Source organism: Caenorhabditis remanei, chromosome IV (assembly GCF_010183535.1).
Source record: "Caenorhabditis remanei strain PX506 chromosome IV, whole genome shotgun sequence".
NCBI lineage: Eukaryota > Metazoa > Nematoda > Chromadorea > Rhabditida > Rhabditidae > Caenorhabditis > Caenorhabditis remanei.
This window is the reverse complement of record NC_071331.1, coordinates 25,754,768-25,773,578: the sequence shown is the minus strand read 5'-3', so window position 1 is coordinate 25,773,578 and position 18,811 is coordinate 25,754,768. Positions and strand designations below refer to the sequence as shown.

Genomic DNA, 18,811 nt, shown 5'->3' with positions numbered 1-18,811 from the left:
TACATGCATTGAGAGGAATACGGGTCCCAACTATTTGACAGAATTCTAGTAATAATCTTGAATGAAATTATCTGAAAATATTCTCGATCATGGACGGCATCCTTGGAAAGCATGAACTGGAGTAGTGGTGAGCCAACGGTAGAGAACACACTCGGGGAGAGTTCAGAAGAGTTTGGAGAGTGGTTAGAGTGACGGTTTCCCTTCCTTATATGCACAGCAAATGTAGGGTAGATCGTTATCGGCAGGTTACCAGGTTAAAGCCAGGGGCACGTCCAGAATACTAATGGTATCAGTTTGTGAGTTCACAGGTCACGTTGAATGTTGTAGTCTCGGAGTTCATTTCTCAGATATTGGTGAATCTGGTAGACGCCAGTATGGCATGAATAAGTGTTTCTCAGTAGGGAAGGTAGACGGGAAGGTAGATCATTCTCCTTCCGCGACACTTGTAACCTCATAATCTTATAAGTGTTCTAGAAATCACACAGATTGCCTCAGACACTTCTCGACGACCTAGAAATTCTCTCCGTGGCCTAGAATTCGCCGCCGTGGCCTAGAAAGAATCGTCGAAAAGTCGCCCAGTTTCCCAAAAATTCTGAATTTTTCGAAAGTCGAAAACTAAGATATCTCGTTCAGAAAGTATTCTATGAAAAGTTGTCGACTGAATTTCACAAACAGTGATTCTTGGGGAGTACATCTACCCGTATAACAATTGACGATTATTACCCGGTACCACCAGAGTTGGAGGGGGAGAAACTGCGAATCGAACTTTACTCAGATGATGAGTTCGAGTATGTGGAAGTTTCTGACAAGGAGCCAGGACGTTGAGCAGCTTCGAAACTCAGTTAACTCATATATCCATTTGCTAATGAGCGTCGTGATATAGAGATAACAAGTTTCAGAACTTCATTGATAACTGCTAAAGACAACGCTAAACAGCCCCAGGTGTCATTCGATGGATGCTAAGCAGCTCCTAAACTCATTTTATCGACATTCAGTAGCTATCGAATCATCGTGTGAACACTATTTCACGGCCTCCAGATGTGCCATTTGATTCATTTTTAATGCTAAGGCGAAAGTCGTACATTTGTGAAGAGACATGTTGTATTCGTTTACAAATCTCGTTCAAATTTGGAGTATTGTGTTTGATTCCACACTCGGTGTGAGCCGAACAGTGTGTACTTCCGGTTGCAAAACGTTCGGTTGCGAAATGGTCAGTTTCGAAATGGAAGGTTTCGAAATGTCCAGTTTTGAAATGGTCAGTTTCGAAATGGAAGGTTTCGAAATGTCCGGTTTTGAAATGGTCAGTTTCGAAATGGAAAGTTTCAAAATGTTCGGTTTTGAAATGGTCGGTTTCGAAATGTCCGGTTTCGAAATGGACGGTTTTGAAACGTCCGGTTTTGAAATGGACGGTTTCGAAACGTCTGTTGTGATTTCTAGGCCATTACTGGATTTGGGGAAATTCAAATATGACCCCCTCCCCCTAATTGAAGTATCGCCCCCCAAAATCAACCTAAGAAGATCCCCCCACTTGTTAAACTGGGGTGGGGGAGTATTCTTGAAGGCCAAAATCACTACATTCAACAATGTGCCCCCACAGTTCCTTGAATTATCCCCTGGATTTCTTAGGCCACTGATAAGCCTTCTTGGCTACCGAAATATTGTTGTTCACGAATCAATATCCTAGGCCAGCATCATGGTATTTAGGTCACGAATGAAACTTCTAGGCCACGCATAGGATTTCTAGGCTATCTAAGAGTTTTCAGACCATCACTGACGTGATTTCTTCCAGACTCATTTCAAGAATTTAGATAAAATTGAGTTTGAAAAATTATTTTGCTAGAAATACTTTTTGATGGCCTAGAAATTCCCACAGCGGCCTAGAAATCCCCACCGCGGCCTAGAAATTCAGACAGTTTCAGTGTTGCTGAATGATATAGTTTCAGAAATATGACACATGAATTGAGAGGAATATGATACCAATTATTTGATATGATTCCAATAATCGTCTTGAGTTTAATTTTTGATAAAACGAGCTTAAAATCTGAAAATTAGGGCAAAACTATTCTATTTTATACACACAAACTCCCAAATATAACCTCAATTTTTCCCCCATCCCAACCTTTCCAGATCCCCTTTAACTCTGTCCAATTTTTACAGACTAACTTCAACGAAAAGATGTTGCACGATGGTCTGAGTGAAATTTCAAATTGGATTCATACAAGATTGGAGAAATCGGCGACCACGGAATTCACCATGGAGCTCGAAAAGCTGGAACGCGCCGTCGTGGAGCTGAAATCCGAACAACGAGAAATTATACAATTTCAAGGGAATCTGGACAAAATTGAAGAGATTTTTTCCCATATTGTCTTAGAGTCGGGAGCAGATTACAAGAAAGTGGTTCAACAGAACAGTACTCGATTGGAGGATGTTCAATCGCTCATTGCATTCGTCAAAAGCGTTAGAAAGATCCAGTGAGTGTTTTGGAATTATTTGAGAGAAAAACTGCGATTTTGGTCTGAAAAGTTGATAAAAAATAGTTTTTGATACAGTTTTGTGACTTTCAGCCAGTGTTTTGACCCCGAAATTACAATTTCAGCTGAGAAATTCAATTTTTGCTCGAGAATTGTCGGAAAATGCACAAAATTTGGAATTTTATTCAAAATCTGACAAGAGACACGACGGGGCGAGTTGGACTTTCTCTATAAATTTGTTCATTGGTACTTTCGACTCTGAGAATTCCAAAACTGCAAAAAAATCTGAAAAATCAAACGTTTCCTATGCTTAAGCTTTGTAGCGCGAGGCATGCGGTCAACCGGAGTGTCTACCACAACATATCCGCATTCTGTCCAGCCATTGGCAGCGCAGTGGTTGTGACCGCCCCTATTAGTCGAGAGGCTATAGGTTCGTTGCCCATGCAATGCTAAATTTTCCCACTTTTTTTGCATTTTTTCCAGGTATCACAAAAGACTTACAATTGGTTTGTTCATTTTTTTTTCAAACTCACAGCCCAGGAATCATCAAAATGCGGCGCTTTACGCAAGAAGACAATAACTTTTTAAAAAACTTTTTCAAATTTTTGCCCAGTCACGTGATAGGCGAAATCGATGTTGGGCACGGAAAAAGTTATTGTTTTTGGAAGAAAGTGCTTAATTTTGATAATTTCTGAGCTGTGAGTTCGAAAAAAAAGATGAAAAAACCAAGTCTTTTGTGATAACTGGTAAAATTCAAAAAAAAAGGGAAAATTTAGCATAGCATGGGCAACGAACCCACAGCCTCTCGAATAGTGGACGCGCCCACAACCACTGCGCTACTGATGGTTGGGAAAAGAGGGGATATGTTGTGGTAGACACTTCGGTTGACTGCGTGCTTCGCGCTACAAAGCTTAGCCATAGAAAAAGATTGATGTCGGTTCGGTTTTGTTTTGTTTTGGAATCATCAGGGATTCGAAAGTACCTATGATCGAATTTATAGAATATGTTCATCTCGTCCCATCGTGTACTTTCCTTGTTAAAGTTGTGTTGGCTTGAAAACTTGAAACAAAAATCAATTTCTGCTGAAAATTTCACGTCAATCCCTCATTTTTGTCTGAAAATTGCCGAAAAGCATAACTTTTAGATCTATTGTCACCCAAAAAATAAATTTAACTGAAAATTACTGAAATTTTTTTCCAGAGCATTGGACCTCGAATCATTCGAAAAGATCGATCCCGATCGTCGTGATGATGTCCTGCAGAAACTCCACGACGACGTACTGAAATTACCCGTTGATTTGAAATCAAGAGATCCGAGGGCTGTGAAGATCCAAGAAGAAATCAACAAAACGAAACAGCACTTCATGAATCTTCGAAATTCTTCTCAGGCGGCACGAGAGTTCGATTTAAACACTCAATTTTCTCGGAAATTGACAGAATTTCTGCCGAAACTGCATGAAGTATGGGTTCAAGTATTTCAAAGGATCCATAAATTACAAGGAACGTTTCTGAACCACAATTCGGAGGGATTTAGAAGTGACATTGATGACGAACGTTTGGATCTTTCTCTGCCGGTTCTTGAGAGAGAAGTTAATGAATACAAAGAGTTTTTCAAGTCATTGCGAAACCCGACAAACATTGAAAATGACCTTCTTAACCGTTTGGAGTTGATGTGGAACTTTTTGAAGACAAACTCCGAGCTGATAAAGGTAAGATAGTGACTTTGGAGCTGAAAGTGTGATAGTTGAGTCTGAAACGGTTCAGATGAGTTTAAGAAAAGTTCTAGCTCTTGTCTCAGACAAGAGCTAGAACTTGTCTGAGACCGCGGCCTAAAATTCCCTGCCGCGGCCTAGAAATTCCATAGATGGACGTTCTGAAAATAAGATCCATTGGCAGGAACAGAAAATTGGACTGAAAATTGCTCTAAGCACATTGAATTTTACAAACAGTGTCATTTTCAGACTGTATCTCAAACTTCTTCAACAACTCCTGTGGATTCAAGGAACGTAACTATTCGAAAATCAAGACATCAACAGATTGTGAATCAAGTGAATCAAGTGAATCAAGTGAATCAAGTAAACGATGAGACGGAAAAATCGAATACGGGCGATGAAGATGAGCCCATGGACGAATCAACTATGGATGTCGAAAATCCAAGAGCATCATCAAATAGCAACGATCTGGTACGTTTTTGGAATTTATTGGTTACGATGGTTTGATTAGATGTCTCAACGCACTTCTTCTGTCCCAATTTTCATTCTAGCGTATTTCTCGAAAAATGGACGGTTTCGAAGCATCCAGTTTCGAAATGGTCAGTTTTTAAACGTCCGGTTTTGAAACTTCTAGGCCACGCATAGGATTTCTAGGTTATCGAAGAGATGATTTCAGACCATCACTGACGCGATTTCTAGTCCAATCCTGATTTTCTTAGGCTACTGATAAGTCTTCCAATCCTCCGATGTACGTTCTAGATGACGGACAGAATCCTAGGCCACCACGTTAGTTCTTAGGCCACTTCTGGGACTTTCAGACCACGAATTGAGTTTCTAAGCTACGGATGGGAATACTAGGCCATCATTGATATTTAGAGGTCACAGATAAGATTATCAGGCTACAAGAGTATACTTTCTAGGTTACTGATCAAATTTCAAGATCATGTGTCTCTTCTAAACCATCCTTGAGTTTTCTAGATCTGTGAAATTTCTAGGCCACTGCTTGGGTTTAAGCCACGCATCTCAGTCCTCTATGGAGAGTTCGAGATTTCAGATGGGATTTTGAGTCTATGAACGCTAAAACTGTGAAAAGCTTTACAAAATATAATAATTTCTCTTAAAAAACATTTTCCCTATTTTCAGAATTCGATCGAGATACGTGATGCAGTGGGGATCGAATTGATTGAATCGGTGACGTCCCAGGCAACAAAGCGAAGAATGATTGATTTGAATCCGACGGATCAGCCGCCGACGAAAATTCTGGCGCTGAAATCGAGAAAGATGCCCGACATAGAAGCGTTGAAGGCATTCGAAAAAATGGTCGAAGACCTTCTAAACTCGCAGAGAGATTTATCAGAAGACGCCAGATCCGATTATATAATTAATTTTGATTCAAACAATTTTCCGTGTCTCGGCGATAGTTGCATTCGTAATTTGTAATTGTAATTAATTTTGAATTTTCGTTATTGTAATATTACGGTTTAATACAGTTTTCTGGTGATTTGTTGTGTCTTTTTTCTTTCTTTCAGAGCAGAGGGGAACTATTAAGAGGGGCGGGGAGGGCAATGGGAAGACCATTTTCAGATTGATATTCAGAGAGAGAGAGAGAAGAGACGGAGAGAATACCGCCATCGTATTATGGTGCTCAATAGTTCGAGTACTTGGCAAGCAAATGGAGCATGAATAATAATTGATATAAAACCAGAATAGCTTAAAATATATATGTATAACAAGTTTCAGACTCAGATACTCCCGCGGAACTCGTCCATCAGATTTGATCTTCCCAGAAGGCTTCGCCTGATCGAGAATGACCCAACTCGAGTGTTGGCAACTCCAAAAGGAGCCCAACACTGCCAGTTGGCTTACCTATCAACTAAACAAAGTTAATAATTACCTATAACTTTGTTTAGTTGATGGGTAAGCCAACCGGCAGTGTTGGGCTCCTTTTGGAGTTGCCAACACTCGAGTTGGGTCCTTGTCAGCTGATATATTCTAATTGATTCAAAAATTAATTTCCAATAATTTCAATTCTATTTTTCAAAAATAATTTTTTCTCCGGGCCCTGCGGGCCCGGGCCGGCCCGTGATTTGACAAGTATGAATATTCTTAATCACCCTTGCAGCCCTTTTCCTTAATTATGCTTCCCAGAGACCCCGACCCCCCCCCCCCTCTTGTTACTTATTCCCACGGTCAAACAAACAACACATGTCATCATCCAATGTCGGCATGTCAACTAATTGACAGATTGTCTTTGTCGGTCTATTGTCTCGTCTTCACATACACCATATCTTCTTGGGACATCCGAGATGACCCAGTCATTAGGCCCCCCCATACCTGTTAGTGGCCAGTAATAAGTCATACTTCCTTTATCCACGCCTACAAGTAGGTGGTTCTAATTTGTCTCTCATTTTCTCCAGACAGTTTTGCACCTTCTTTATCTTGCCCCATTTTACTTTTATTCTCTTTCTAAGTTCCGGCGTTAGTTTTTTATAAACATGTAGAGAGCGATGTTCTGTATTGATGGGTAAGCCAACCGGCAGTGTTGGGCTCCTATTGGAGTTGCCAACACTCGAGTTGGGTGCTTGTCAAATAAAGTTAATTTTTAGTATTTTCATAGCTTTTAGCGTTCTGGGCTCTCAGGGCAGTCCACCAAACATTTCAATATCCTCCCCATGAAGGCCCAAGAGAAGAAAATGAATAACCCCGCCCACGTTCATTGCGGTCCCTGATTATAGAGTTCTTTTTTAGTATAGAATTTAGGATTCTTTCTTAAATGTTCTATTCTTTCTCACAGTTTTAAAATTTTGAAATTTTATTGCAAAATCAATCAAAATGGCATAATCTCCAAGTTTCGATCAAACAATCCTCCATTGTGTGTTTTACTAAGTTTCCCGATGCTTTTCATCATATCTGCAGCTGATTCTTCGATCTGAAACCAATTAGTCCTAATTTTCACCAATTAGTCTTACTATTAGTTTCCAGCATCCAGGACTTACAGTAATCTTAGCATTTGCACCGCCCATCTCAGTTAACACCCATCCTGGATGCATAGTTGTCACCAACACTGGGGTTCCCAATGGCTTGAAATCAGCGACCATCGATCGGCTGAAGCTGAGCATTGCCGTTTTACTCATTTTGTAAGCAAAGTCAGTGTCATCACACAATCCGGTGACATTCAATGTTTGGGATGCACAGTCTAGTTATCTATTTCTATCACTTAGGACAGAAACAGACTTTGAGAACTAAGAACACACTAAACTCACAACAAATACCTTTTATTGAGTTTCGCAAAAACGAGAACTTAGAACTGATTTAATCATTCAAGAAGAGTTCATATTTGACCTTTTGACGTGGCTTGGGTCATCCGGATTCCACGTTCCTTCTCTCCTTTGATTTCTTCTCTTCCAATGGGTTTCGTGGCTGAAGAACCTAGGCGAAGCCACTTCCCCCTCCTCTCGGCGATCGGGCGTCCTTTTCCGAAGACTCTCTCCAATCCAAATTGTGGTATCCTGTCCGAGTGTTTCATCCTTCTTCAGCTGACATCCAGTTGAATTATTCGGCAACGCCATCCGCAGATACTGTCGAAGACCGTCCAGCGACTTCTGATTCCACTTCTCCAAGATGAGTGGTATTTTGTGCTTTCCAACTGGCATCAGCGGATCCACCACCTCCACGTTGACTGACTTCTCCATCCATATTTTCCACTTTTCGGTCACTTTGGCGACGTCCCCAAATTCACATTGTAGACTTCTCGGCATCATCCAGACTTTCTCCACTTCCTTCGCAACTGATTTTACGAACTCAACTCTCTCGCTGTTCTCATCCTCCTTATCAGTGTACTCAACAAGCACCACTGCCTCCTTCACTTCTCCCCAATCGAACTTCTGAGTCCACCCCGTTATCGTCTTATTACGATACTCGAGAACACCTGGCCCCCTCGCCTCCAATCTAGGTCCGATGACCGCAACACTCGCCCGAATCTTCACCTTCTTTCTTTCCTTCTCCCCTTCCGACTTGAACACCTCTCCCACGTCACCCGTGCTTGCACTTCTCCCCCTCTCTCCACGCACGGCAACGCTCTTGCATTGTATCTCTGATACCTCCGTCGGAACCTTCCGAAGTTTCTCTCCTGGTCTCTCCAGTTTCTTCTCACCTCCACTGAACTGTACTTCTGCCGAGTTCTCTTCGGCATTCACCAAACCATATGGATCTTTCCATTTCAGCTCAACGCCAATGCTCTCAAAAGCATTAGTTCCTATCAGTATCCTCTCCACCCAATTGTCAACCAACTGGAAAACTACTCTCACTTTCCGCCCTCTGACCACCATGGGAATTTTGATCTGCCCCCTGACTCTCATCTTAGAGTTTGACGCATTCAAAACTGTGAATGTCGGCTTTCCGAACACTTCAACTTCCTTTTCCCAGTCACGACACCCCGCCTTCAACCTCTCATAAGCAGTAGTCGATATCACCGATACGACTGCCCCACTATCAATGACAACCCGTCTCCGTTGTCCCAACATCTCCACCATTCCCACGGTTTCCACCCCAGCATTCTCGACAGTCCCCTCCTGGATCTGCACTTTATCGACTCTTTTCGATACACATTGCCAGGAACCATGTCCGATTCCTCCACAAGTGAAGCATTTCATTTTCGCTCCACTATCTCTTCTCTCCCCTACAGTTTTCCTGTCACCATCGTTACTACCTTCAGGCGACCGACGACCAACACTGTTTCCCTGATCTCCCAATCTCCCCATTCTCTCTTTTTGCTTCCTCAGTTTCTCATTCTCCCTCTGGAGTACAATATCCTTCAACTGGTCATACTGCGCCGCCAGTGGCAACTCCAACCGTTTAGCTACAAGCACCGACTGCAGCATGTCATCATCCTCCGTAGCTCTCATCAACTTTGTCGTTCTCATCTGCGACAACGTCGCTTTCTCGACCTCGGGATACGCTTTTTTCGACCACTTCTCTACCTCCACCAGGTATTCCCAGAACTTCTGTCCCGGAGCCCTCTGAAGGCGATCGAATTCATGCAAGGCCTCAGCCTTCGCATCCCCCTGTCTCTTCCGGAGTTTTCTCTCAAACTCCACAAACAACTCAGCAATCGGCCTCTCCTGCCTATCTCCCAGTGACTTGAACAACGACTTCGCTGCCCCCTTCAAGTATCTCTCCTCCAATATGGCTACTAGCTCATAATCCTCATCCGTAACCTGCTGGTACTTCAGCAAGAACGCTCTCTTGAACTCCTTGAAGTCCCCAGTACCGTCAAACGTTTTTGGCTCTGGCAACGCCGACGCCTTCATCATTCTCCCCATAGATGCCACCATTCCCATCATAACCTCGTTCCCCGCGCTATACCTGGAACTTCTGCCACTCTTCCAATCTTCACCCCAACTTCTTTCACTATCCGAGTATTCTCCACGCCTGCCATGCATCGAGAATTCGTCATCCGAATCCCTTGAGGACCACTTTCTGACCACCTCCAACCTCGAGGGCACCGGAACTTCCTTAGTATCACGGGCCTGCCCAGCCTTCTTAGGCTCACCTTCCTGCTTTCTGAGCAGTCCTCTCAACTCGCTACTTGCCTCACGCTCCTCCTTTAGCGTCTTTTTGTACTTCGAGACAGCCTCCTCAGCCAATCTCTTCTCCTCTTTCAGCTTGTTCAATTCTCTAAACAACGTCTCTCTCTCCTCATTCCAAGCATCTTGTAACAATGCCAACTCATCCTGGGCCTTGTTGGCATTCTCCACGATGCCACCTGGCACCATTTCTACGCCTTTCTCACAGAGTTCACGCAACTCTTCTACCGTTTCCACTCCATTTTCCCTCATTACTCCAATAATCTCTAGCGGCCATCTCTCTCCGCCAAGCTCTTCAAATCGTTCTCGCAACTCCTGACAGTACTTTTTCACCGGCTCTACAAGCACTTCTGACTGTCTCTCATTGCCTTTGCACGCCGCCATGAGTGCCTCATACATATCACTCTCCATACGACCCGAAGACTCCAAAAAGTCAGTGAATCCCTTCACCAACTTGCGTCTCTCCTTCAGTCTCACCTCGTTCATTTGGACAGCCCGTGACTTCTCGGAAGAAGTAACACTCGAGCTTCTCTTTTTAGTTCTCTCCGTACTGAACGACATCACCGTTTCTCACCACCGTCTCACCAATATCACACCAAAGTATCTCACCACGGTCTCACCGTTTCTATTTGTCCGACTCTTCGATCTTCGATCTCCGAGACAGGAACAGCACGTTCGCTGATATTTAGTCAACGAGAGGTTTTTTTCTCTCAAAACGAATTCGAATTGAGAAATAGTTCTAATAGCGAAGGAGCTCGGATCAGGTCTTATCACCTTCACCAGCGTCTGACTTCTACTACTACAACTAATTTGGTTCGGCCCCCAAGTTATCTATTTCTATCACTTAGGACAGAAACAGACTTTGAGAACTAAGAACACACTAAACTCACAACAAATACCTTTTATTGAGTTTCGCAAAAACGAGAACTTAGAACTGATTTAATCATTCAAGAAGAGTTCATATTTGACCTTTTGACGTGGCTTGGGTCATCCGGATTCCACGTTCCTTCTCTCCTTTGATTTCTTCTCTTCCAATGGGTTTCGTGGCTGAAGAACCTAGGCGAAGCCACTGTCTGATCCAACGTTTAGAATGGCTGCTTTGGAAGCGGAGAAGGTGGAGCCGGGAGTGTGTGCTGCGGCTTTGCGGAGGAGTGGGAGGAAGAGCTGAAATTCCATGGAGATGAGGTTTTTGTTGTGTTTCTAATACTAGATAGCTGTTTAAACTGGTAACTTTGGGTTTAAAACAAAGGAATTTGAATGAAAAATAAAAAGAGGCGTATTTTCCAAATTTTCGAAATCCTTTCAGAAAAACTATCTGAACTCAATTTTTTTAAATCCGATTTTTATGAATCAGCATGAAAAGACGGTGGGAATAAGTATTATCATGCCATGTTTCTGTGAATTTCAATTTCAGACCCCTTCTAATCAGATTGAGTCCAAACCCCATCTTTGTCGGTACTCATTTTTCTGAACCGTCTTGACTTGCTAATTCTAAAAGTGCCAGTCTAGAACCATATATATATATATTAACTTCTGACCGAAAAATTACCTGCGCCGTCACCAACGCCCCAACCGCATTAACATTCAGACACTCCAACACAACAGCTCTGTTCGGTGGATCGATAGTCCGGTAAGGCGGGCAAATCGCAGCATTATTGATTAGTAGATTTAGACCTCGGTCATCCACGAGACCTTCAATTTCCTTCAAAGCCTTCTGAAGACTCTCATCGCAAGAAACATCCACAGAGATTAAATGGAGTCGGGAGTCGGATTTAGCAAGGTCTTGGAGGTCCTAAGTAACAGAAATTTTGAATTTTTAAGAAAAATGGGTGGAGCCAACCTTTGCTGCATCAATATTCCTCGCTCCCGCAATAAGGGTCTCTATCTCCTTGTCCTTGAGGAGTTCCCTGACTAGACCCAGACCAATACCACGATTGGAGCCAGTAATGAAGACGGTTCTGGGGGACATACTGGAAACTAGGGAGTTAGATTAAAAGAAGTGGTCAGTGGTCAAAAAAAATCAAGAATTATGAAGGAACTGTCCACGACTAACATAAGGTCATCACTATCTTATCGCCGTCGTCTCGAAAAAATGTGACATGATGTGGCAAACAACATTATACGATAGCGAGACACAGCGTGTATGCTTGCTTGAACTTTTGGAAAAGAACAGAAAAGTTAGAAAGAAGGATGATTGAGATAAGATAATTTAATGGGTTGAGCTTCTTGCTTACTTCATAATTCAAGGGCGTGTCACGGTGTCCTGTGGTGACATGAGTGTTTTTCTGTATTGAATATGTTTACTAAACTTTGAACTACATTTTTGTAATTGACCATGTTTTGAAAGCTAATAAGAGCAAGGCGGTCAAAAGTAAAAAAGGTGAAGATAATCTACATAACATTCTGAACATCTAAATCGTTAACAGTTATTTGGTTGCACCGCTCTTCTAGAGATACAAGTGGCTGAAGTTGAGTGGTCCGGGCTGACAACTAAAGGGTCTGTTTTTATTCATCTCTCCGTCTTTTTCTAGCTCTTATAACTCTTTTGAATTAATAGTTATCAAAAAGTGTTCAACTACAAAAGTAATATACATAACATACCACATATTTTACTAGTTTTGACATCCGGACAGCAAACTCGTGGACGTACAGGCAAACAATAAAGCATGCATAATCTATTTATTAATAACTACTTAAAATTTTAAAGTAAAAAAAAATATTTGGCTCTATTACAGTTTAAGCGTCCTTTGAAAACTTGAACGTCCCTTAAAACACTTAGACGTCCCTTAAAACACTTAGACGTCCCTTGAAACACTTAGACGTCCCTTAAAACACTTTGACGTCCCTTGAAACATTTAGACGTCCCTCAAAAAACTTGGACGTCCTTTGGAGACCCAAAAGTCGTCCGAAATGTTTAGACGTCCCAAAAAATGTTTAGACGTCCCAAAAAACATATAGACGTCCCTTAAAACATTTAGACGTCCTTTGACGTCCCAGAATTAGGTTTCGAATGATTAGACGTCCCAAAAATTATTTAGACGTCCCAAAAAATGTTTAGACGTCCCAAAAATAGTTTAGACGTCCTTTGATATCCCACATTAGGATAAATAATATTTAGACGTCCCAAAAAACATTTAGACGTCCCAAAAAATATTTAGACGTCCCAAAAAATATTTAGACGTCCTTTGATATCCCAAAATTTGGTTTTAAATATTTAGACGTCCCAAAAAATAATTAGACGTCCCAAAAAATGTTTAGACGTCCCTTGAACACTTTCAGTAGCTTTTAGTGTTGAAGGGACGTCTAAACATTTTTTGGGACGTCTAATTATTTTTTGGGACGTCTAAACATTTTTTGGGACGTCTAAATATTTAGCACCAAATTTTGGGATTTAAAGGGACGTCTAAATATTTTTTGGGACGTCTAAATATTTTTTGGGACGTCTAAACATTTTTTGGGACGTCTAAATGTTTTTTGGGACGTCTAAATATTATTTATCCTAATGTGGGATATCAAAGGACGTCTAAACATTTTTTGGGACGTCTAAACATTTTTTGGGACGTCTAAATAATTTTTGGGACGTCTTAATTTTTCCGACAATTTTTCGGATTTCAAAGGACGTTTAAATGTTTTTTGGGACGTTTAAACATTCCAAAGGACGTTTCAATTTACAGGAAAAAAATTTGGGCCTCAAAGGACGTCTAAATGTTTCAAGGGACGTCTAAGTGTTTTAAGGGACGTCTAAGTGTTTTAAGGGACGTCTAAGTGTTTTAAGGGACGTCTAAGTGTTTTAAGGGACGTTCAAGTTTTCAAAGGACGCCTAAACTGTAATAGAGCCAAATATTTCAATGCTCCTCCTCATTGGCATATTTCCCATCATGCACCATCAACGAATCAATCACCAATCGTCTCTCGTTCTCCACTTCCAAAAATACGGCGTCAAATGGAGTTCTTCTGATTGATGTATCATTCAACTTCACGGATTCCGTAAACTGCACGGCCCGCTCATCTTTTACGTCGCCAAAGCGGGAGAGCTGAAAAAGAGATAGTTGGATGTCGGGTTCGGGGCTTACCGAGTATGTAGCGGCTTGATCGGGAGTCAGTTTTCCCAGAAATTTGCGGTACCAATCGATTGAGTCGAAACTTTCAGAGAAATACGTTTGGAAGTCGTTGTCACTCTGATTACGAACCGAGGACTCGATACCAGAAAGGGTTTTGTCGATTTCCAGGTTGTAGTCGAGGGGTTCCTTAATAAGAAGACATGTGGATGAAATAAATAAGATAAAAGCTTTTTGACATACAATACTGATTAACTGTTCTAACTCTGTCAGTTTGGAATTTATTCAAGTTTATTCAGAATTTTCTTGTCTTCAACTTTTTAATAATACCCGAAACTCACCACTTTCATCACTCTCCCGGCCGACACCATGTCAATAAAAACACAAGTAAGAAATAGAATGAAAACTGGACGGTCCTTCATTTCGAATGTATCTGGAAATGAAATTTCCCGGCGGGAGTTTTCTCTTTTATTATATTGACTAACATATATAACCTCATTAATTTTTATATGAAAATATGAAAACGAATACATAAAAAAAAACTTGTTTCCTCCATGACGACGACAACAGCACTTTTAATGTGATATTATTTTTTGACACACTTGAACATAATATCACATGGATTGGGATTTAAAAATTGGTCACAGAATTCTTCCCCCAGAAGGCTCTTCGCATGATCAGTAAAGTGGGGAGCAATCCATTCGATCTCGGAGAATCCAGCATCCTTGAAGCATTTCTCGTAGAATTGGCGAGAGTGAAGGGCAATTTTAGAGCTGCCACAAACTTCTGGAATAGGAAGAGTCTGAAACTCATATTCGCGATATTTGAACATTTTCGAAATTTCATAACTATTCAGATTTTAATTAAATAATTAGATGTTTAGCTGCTGACAATCAGAATCTTACCTCCATTTGCATAAAAATGAATTCCGACAACTTCTCCGTCGACAAACGAGCTTCCTGGAGTCTTCTCTATCTGAGCTCCCAATTTCACTCCCATATCTCTCGGGAGCGTAACTCCTTGAACTCCGTTTGGAATCAAACCGAAAAGCGTTCCTCCGGTTTTCAGATGGCGTGAAATGTTCTGAATCGCCTTCGCCACGTCGTCTTTTTCGTGGAGAAACTGCAAAACGAAGAATGCAGTTGCCACGTCATACTCGTTTTCGGGAAGCGAGAAATCTGTGATGTCCGCTTTGTGGAAATCAATATTTTGAGTATCCAACGAATCAGAATCCGTGGAATTACATATCTGAATCATCTCCTCTGAATTGTCGATTCCTGTCACTTGGTGGGCACCCCAGCGCAAGAAATCGAAGGAATAGTGACCTGGAAAAAAAATAATTAGGTGGCCGCCTAGAAGAATATGAAAGCCTAGACTATGTTATACATAAAACAAAAGCTAGAAAAATAGGAGTTTTGCTCCTTTTTTCAAAATCTAAAAATGTTGAATTTGATGGCCTAGGAATCCAAACTTAGGCCATCATTTTCAAAACATTGTAACTAGCTGAAAATTTAACATTTTCTATGAATAAAAAACTCCAAAATACCTTGAATTTAAATCTATCAGTTGGTATATAGCACAGCTGACCAAAATTTCTCAAAGTTTGGGTTTCTAGGCCAGCCTCATAACTTCAGTAAAAATTGATCATTTCTGATGACTCAAAAACTAGCAGATAGCTAAAAACCCTTACCATTGCCACAACCGACATCCAACACTTTCTTCCCCTCCAATATATCGCCAAATGCTTTTTGAATCGTCGGAGTGATTAGATGGTCCCTTCCCAGCCATTTTTGTTGCGCCTCTGTGTAGGCTTCGGACGGGAAATCTGACATAGTTTTAGGCTGGATATTAGGAAAAATATAGAAAGTTATGAGAGTAATTAGTCGGTAAAGTTTGTTATCTAATAATTTTTTCTCGTGCAATCAATATGTAAATGTAAACAAAACGATCAGGCGACTGATAAGATAGCGACACACAAAAGACCAAGAAAATACCAAAAATCAAGAACTGGCGTGCCTTTGACGCTCTTCTTTTTTTTCGAACCGCATTAGTCCCCCTCCCTTTCTAATGTTTCCGATTAAAAATAGTGAAAGTCGACTACGCCAGAGGGAAAATGCTTATCATGTTAGCCTCCGGCTATCTGTAACCACTTCATTACTATCATGTACATATCTGGATTATCGTAACTGAGATGAACACATAATAACTAGTTAGTTTGAATCATTACTCCGATCGGCATGAGATAAGCGGAGAACTTTGGGAGTAATGATTGATGGTGTGGGGTTTTGTAGAAAGATGTGATGTGATTATAAAGATAGTTGGTCGAATCCTGAAAAAAGTAAGTAATACAAAAACTAATACTACAAAATACGACTCAAAAACAACATTTCTTAAATTGGACATACTCATTAGCAAAATATGGATATTATCCCTAAAAGACCGTAACGACAAGTAAACTGTCAACAAACTTTGAAATCCCTCCTCAAACAAAAACATGCAAATCCGAAAAATGCCATCTCCATCCCGATCATCTATCCCCCATTCCACTTCAATTTGCTTCTTCACACTTCAGATAACAATCCAACACAACAAAAAGGAAAAGTGTCGAGAAGGGGAGATGTCAATGACGGATAAGAGTAAGACCGTCTCAGTTTGGCATCCCCCATTGTATACCAGTTGACTGATGCAATCAGTGTGATAAGCCGGGTCGCTTCTTCTTCTTCTCTGAAGACGTCACCCCTCAGAATCCCCCCTCTTCTGACAGAATATATGAATATTCAAACTCGATTCGTCTAACCATTCAAAGATATCATACTGTGTGGGAGGAATAGTGATTGGCATACAGATCTCATCTCTTATTCCTTCTTCATTCAGAAAAAGAACTGGTTACCAGAGAGGCGGGCGGCCGTCTTTGAGACAAAGGGGAGGTTTATAAATACGAGGATATCTATCCTAATTCTGCCATTTTGCTTACCACTTTTGGATAAAAGTGAGACTTCGATAGCTGTGAAGGAATTCTCTAGAAGCTGATATGGTATGTCATCAATGAGTTAGAGTCTGTCACTAAACTGAATAAAATTTTTCTAATTATTACTTAATTATTAAATGAAGTATAATCATGTTCCAATATAATTTTATTTTAAATTTCTCGCAGATTGAGTGTGAAACGTGTCATGATTATACTTTTGTTAGATGTTTTGACACATAGATTCTGAAAATCAAAGTTTCAAAACGATTTGACTGAATAACACTCAATTACGGTGAATTTTAGTGGTATCAAACTTTAGTAAAGCCTGTTTTTTCAACAGTCTAAAGAATGAAAAGTTGTTAACTTTTAATTAGATGTATTTTTGAACTCAAGGTGGTAAGCCGATTTAGGTGAGTATAATTATCGCGTATTTTGGATATTTCAAATTTTTGACCCTGTTCTTGGGTCAAAAGTCCTAAATTCTCATAAGTACATCATTCTTATACTTTTCTGAAACGTCATGAAACGTATATTATGAAAATAATTGGTTTTGTGACAAAAAATCAACATCGGGAGGACAAATTTAAAGTTCTGTATTTTTATGAAAAATTTTTCAGAGATTCGTGGTAACCCTAGCCGTTCTCATCATCTCCACCCAGGCGTTCCTCTTCCCAGGAGGCGGAGGCGGCGGCGGTGGCTGTGGAGGTGGATGTGGAGGAGGATGTGGTGGTGGAGGTGGCGGAGGATGTCTCCCAACACTCGGATGCTCTGTTATCTCATTCAACGTGCCCACACTTAAACTCCCACCTCCACCACCACCACCATGTGGAGGTGGATGCGGATGTGGAAGAAAGAAGAGAGCTGTCAGCGAGGACTCCAAGTGCACTGATCCAGAGCTAAGAAAGATTATCTTGAATGTGAGTTAGGATTCTGATAGCTGAGACTTAAAGCTATCGATTGGTTCATATTTTTGAAAAATTAATTGAGTTTGAGCCTTGCTGGCCTGGGTATCACTAGGGCACCAAACTCGTGTAACCTTCTCCAAAATAAAAGTTTTCAGATTAACTAAAACAAAATTGTAGCCTGAAACTTCAGTTTTTCAATAATGATTTACATGGCCTAGTTTTCTCAAAAATTGGGTTTCTATGCCATCATCTTACACAATCCATTTTCAGGGAGTCCGCACTACAACCACTGAGTCCCGAGACAATATTGTCGCCAGTCTTAAGGAGAAGTATGCTGGAGTCAGGTAATACCAGAAATCCTCAAATTTTCACGTTCCTCCAAAAATGAATCCCTTCATTCTTAGATACCTCGTCACCTGCATCGAAGGAGAGAACGACTTCGCCTCGTCCTCCTCGGATTACTGTGCCGACGGAAGTCAACAGCAAACGTGCATTGTCGCAAAAGCCACAGACGAATAAGTAATTAAATATCTGATTATAATTAAATATTATCTATTTTAAATCCCGCCCGTTTCTCTCTTCTCATCTCGTCTCTCTGTCTAAGTGTATTCTAATTATTTCTATATATTTATAATTAATTTCCCACACCCACCCACTTTTCTTGGCTTTGCACTCCAAAACATGCTCACGACCACCACTTCCTGGTTTGTCTAAATAAATATTCATTTTAATTGGACTTTAGTAATGGCCAATGCTTAACAAGCTATTCTATAAAACAATTGTCAACTACATAAATAATCTACAAAAATTTCTGCATATTTAATTCGTTGGCAACTTTTTAGTGACTCCCCTTCTTTTTGAGATATGCGCCTTTAGAAATACCAGCGACCAAAAACTTAGGTAGTATATTTTTTATCAAGAAAAATTGAATGATTTTAGACATAAATAATATAGAAGATGCAGCAAATTAGTAATAAAAATCAATACAATTTAAATATTTTTAGACAAATTGAAAAAAATAAATACTGGAATATGTATCAAGGAGAACAGAAGAAAAATATAACTTTAAAAGCGTATTCAGCAAGGAATGAGGAGATGAAGAATAATTTTCGA

General features: G+C 40.7%; 6 protein-coding genes across 6 annotated transcripts; 1 reads left to right on the top strand and 5 right to left on the bottom strand.

The window, feature by feature from the left end:
• Positions 1–7,009: 7,009 nt before the first annotated feature.
• GCK72_016372 (uncharacterized protein) lies at positions 7,010–7,280 on the bottom strand (the record flags this gene model as incomplete). Its single annotated transcript, XM_053731470.1, has 2 exons — positions 7,010–7,111; positions 7,179–7,280. The coding sequence occupies 2 exons, from the start codon at positions 7,278–7,280 to the stop codon at positions 7,010–7,012; spliced, it is 204 nt and encodes a 67-aa protein (XP_053586242.1).
• Positions 7,281–10,823: 3,543 nt separating this feature from the next.
• Positions 10,824–11,736, bottom strand: GCK72_016371 (uncharacterized protein; the record flags this gene model as incomplete). The annotated part of the gene is made up of 3 exons (XM_053731469.1): positions 10,824–10,931; positions 11,317–11,559; positions 11,608–11,736. 3 exons carry the CDS (start codon positions 11,734–11,736, stop codon positions 10,824–10,826), a joined length of 480 nt encoding a protein of 159 aa, XP_053586241.1.
• A 1,876-nt stretch (positions 11,737–13,612) lies between these two features.
• GCK72_016370 (uncharacterized protein) lies at positions 13,613–14,247 on the bottom strand (the record flags this gene model as incomplete). The annotated part of the gene is made up of 2 exons (XM_053731468.1): positions 13,613–14,014; positions 14,167–14,247. 2 exons carry the CDS (start codon positions 14,245–14,247, stop codon positions 13,613–13,615), a joined length of 483 nt encoding a protein of 160 aa, XP_053586240.1.
• A 164-nt stretch (positions 14,248–14,411) lies between these two features.
• On the bottom strand, positions 14,412–15,657 carry GCK72_016369 (uncharacterized protein; the record flags this gene model as incomplete). Its single annotated transcript, XM_003096166.2, has 3 exons — positions 14,412–14,611; positions 14,731–15,150; positions 15,516–15,657. 3 exons carry the CDS (start codon positions 15,655–15,657, stop codon positions 14,412–14,414), a joined length of 762 nt encoding a protein of 253 aa, XP_003096214.2.
• Positions 15,658–16,097: 440 nt separating this feature from the next.
• Positions 16,098–18,217, top strand: GCK72_016368 (uncharacterized protein; the record flags this gene model as incomplete). The annotated part of the gene is made up of 4 exons (XM_053731467.1): positions 16,098–16,163; positions 17,411–17,710; positions 17,969–18,042; positions 18,103–18,217. The coding sequence occupies 4 exons, from the start codon at positions 16,098–16,100 to the stop codon at positions 18,215–18,217; spliced, it is 555 nt and encodes a 184-aa protein (XP_053586239.1).
• On the bottom strand, positions 17,407–18,424 carry GCK72_016367 (uncharacterized protein; the record flags this gene model as incomplete). The annotated part of the gene is made up of 2 exons (XM_053731466.1): positions 17,407–17,689; positions 18,351–18,424. The coding sequence occupies 2 exons, from the start codon at positions 18,422–18,424 to the stop codon at positions 17,407–17,409; spliced, it is 357 nt and encodes a 118-aa protein (XP_053586238.1).
• Positions 18,425–18,811: the final 387 nt, after the last annotated feature.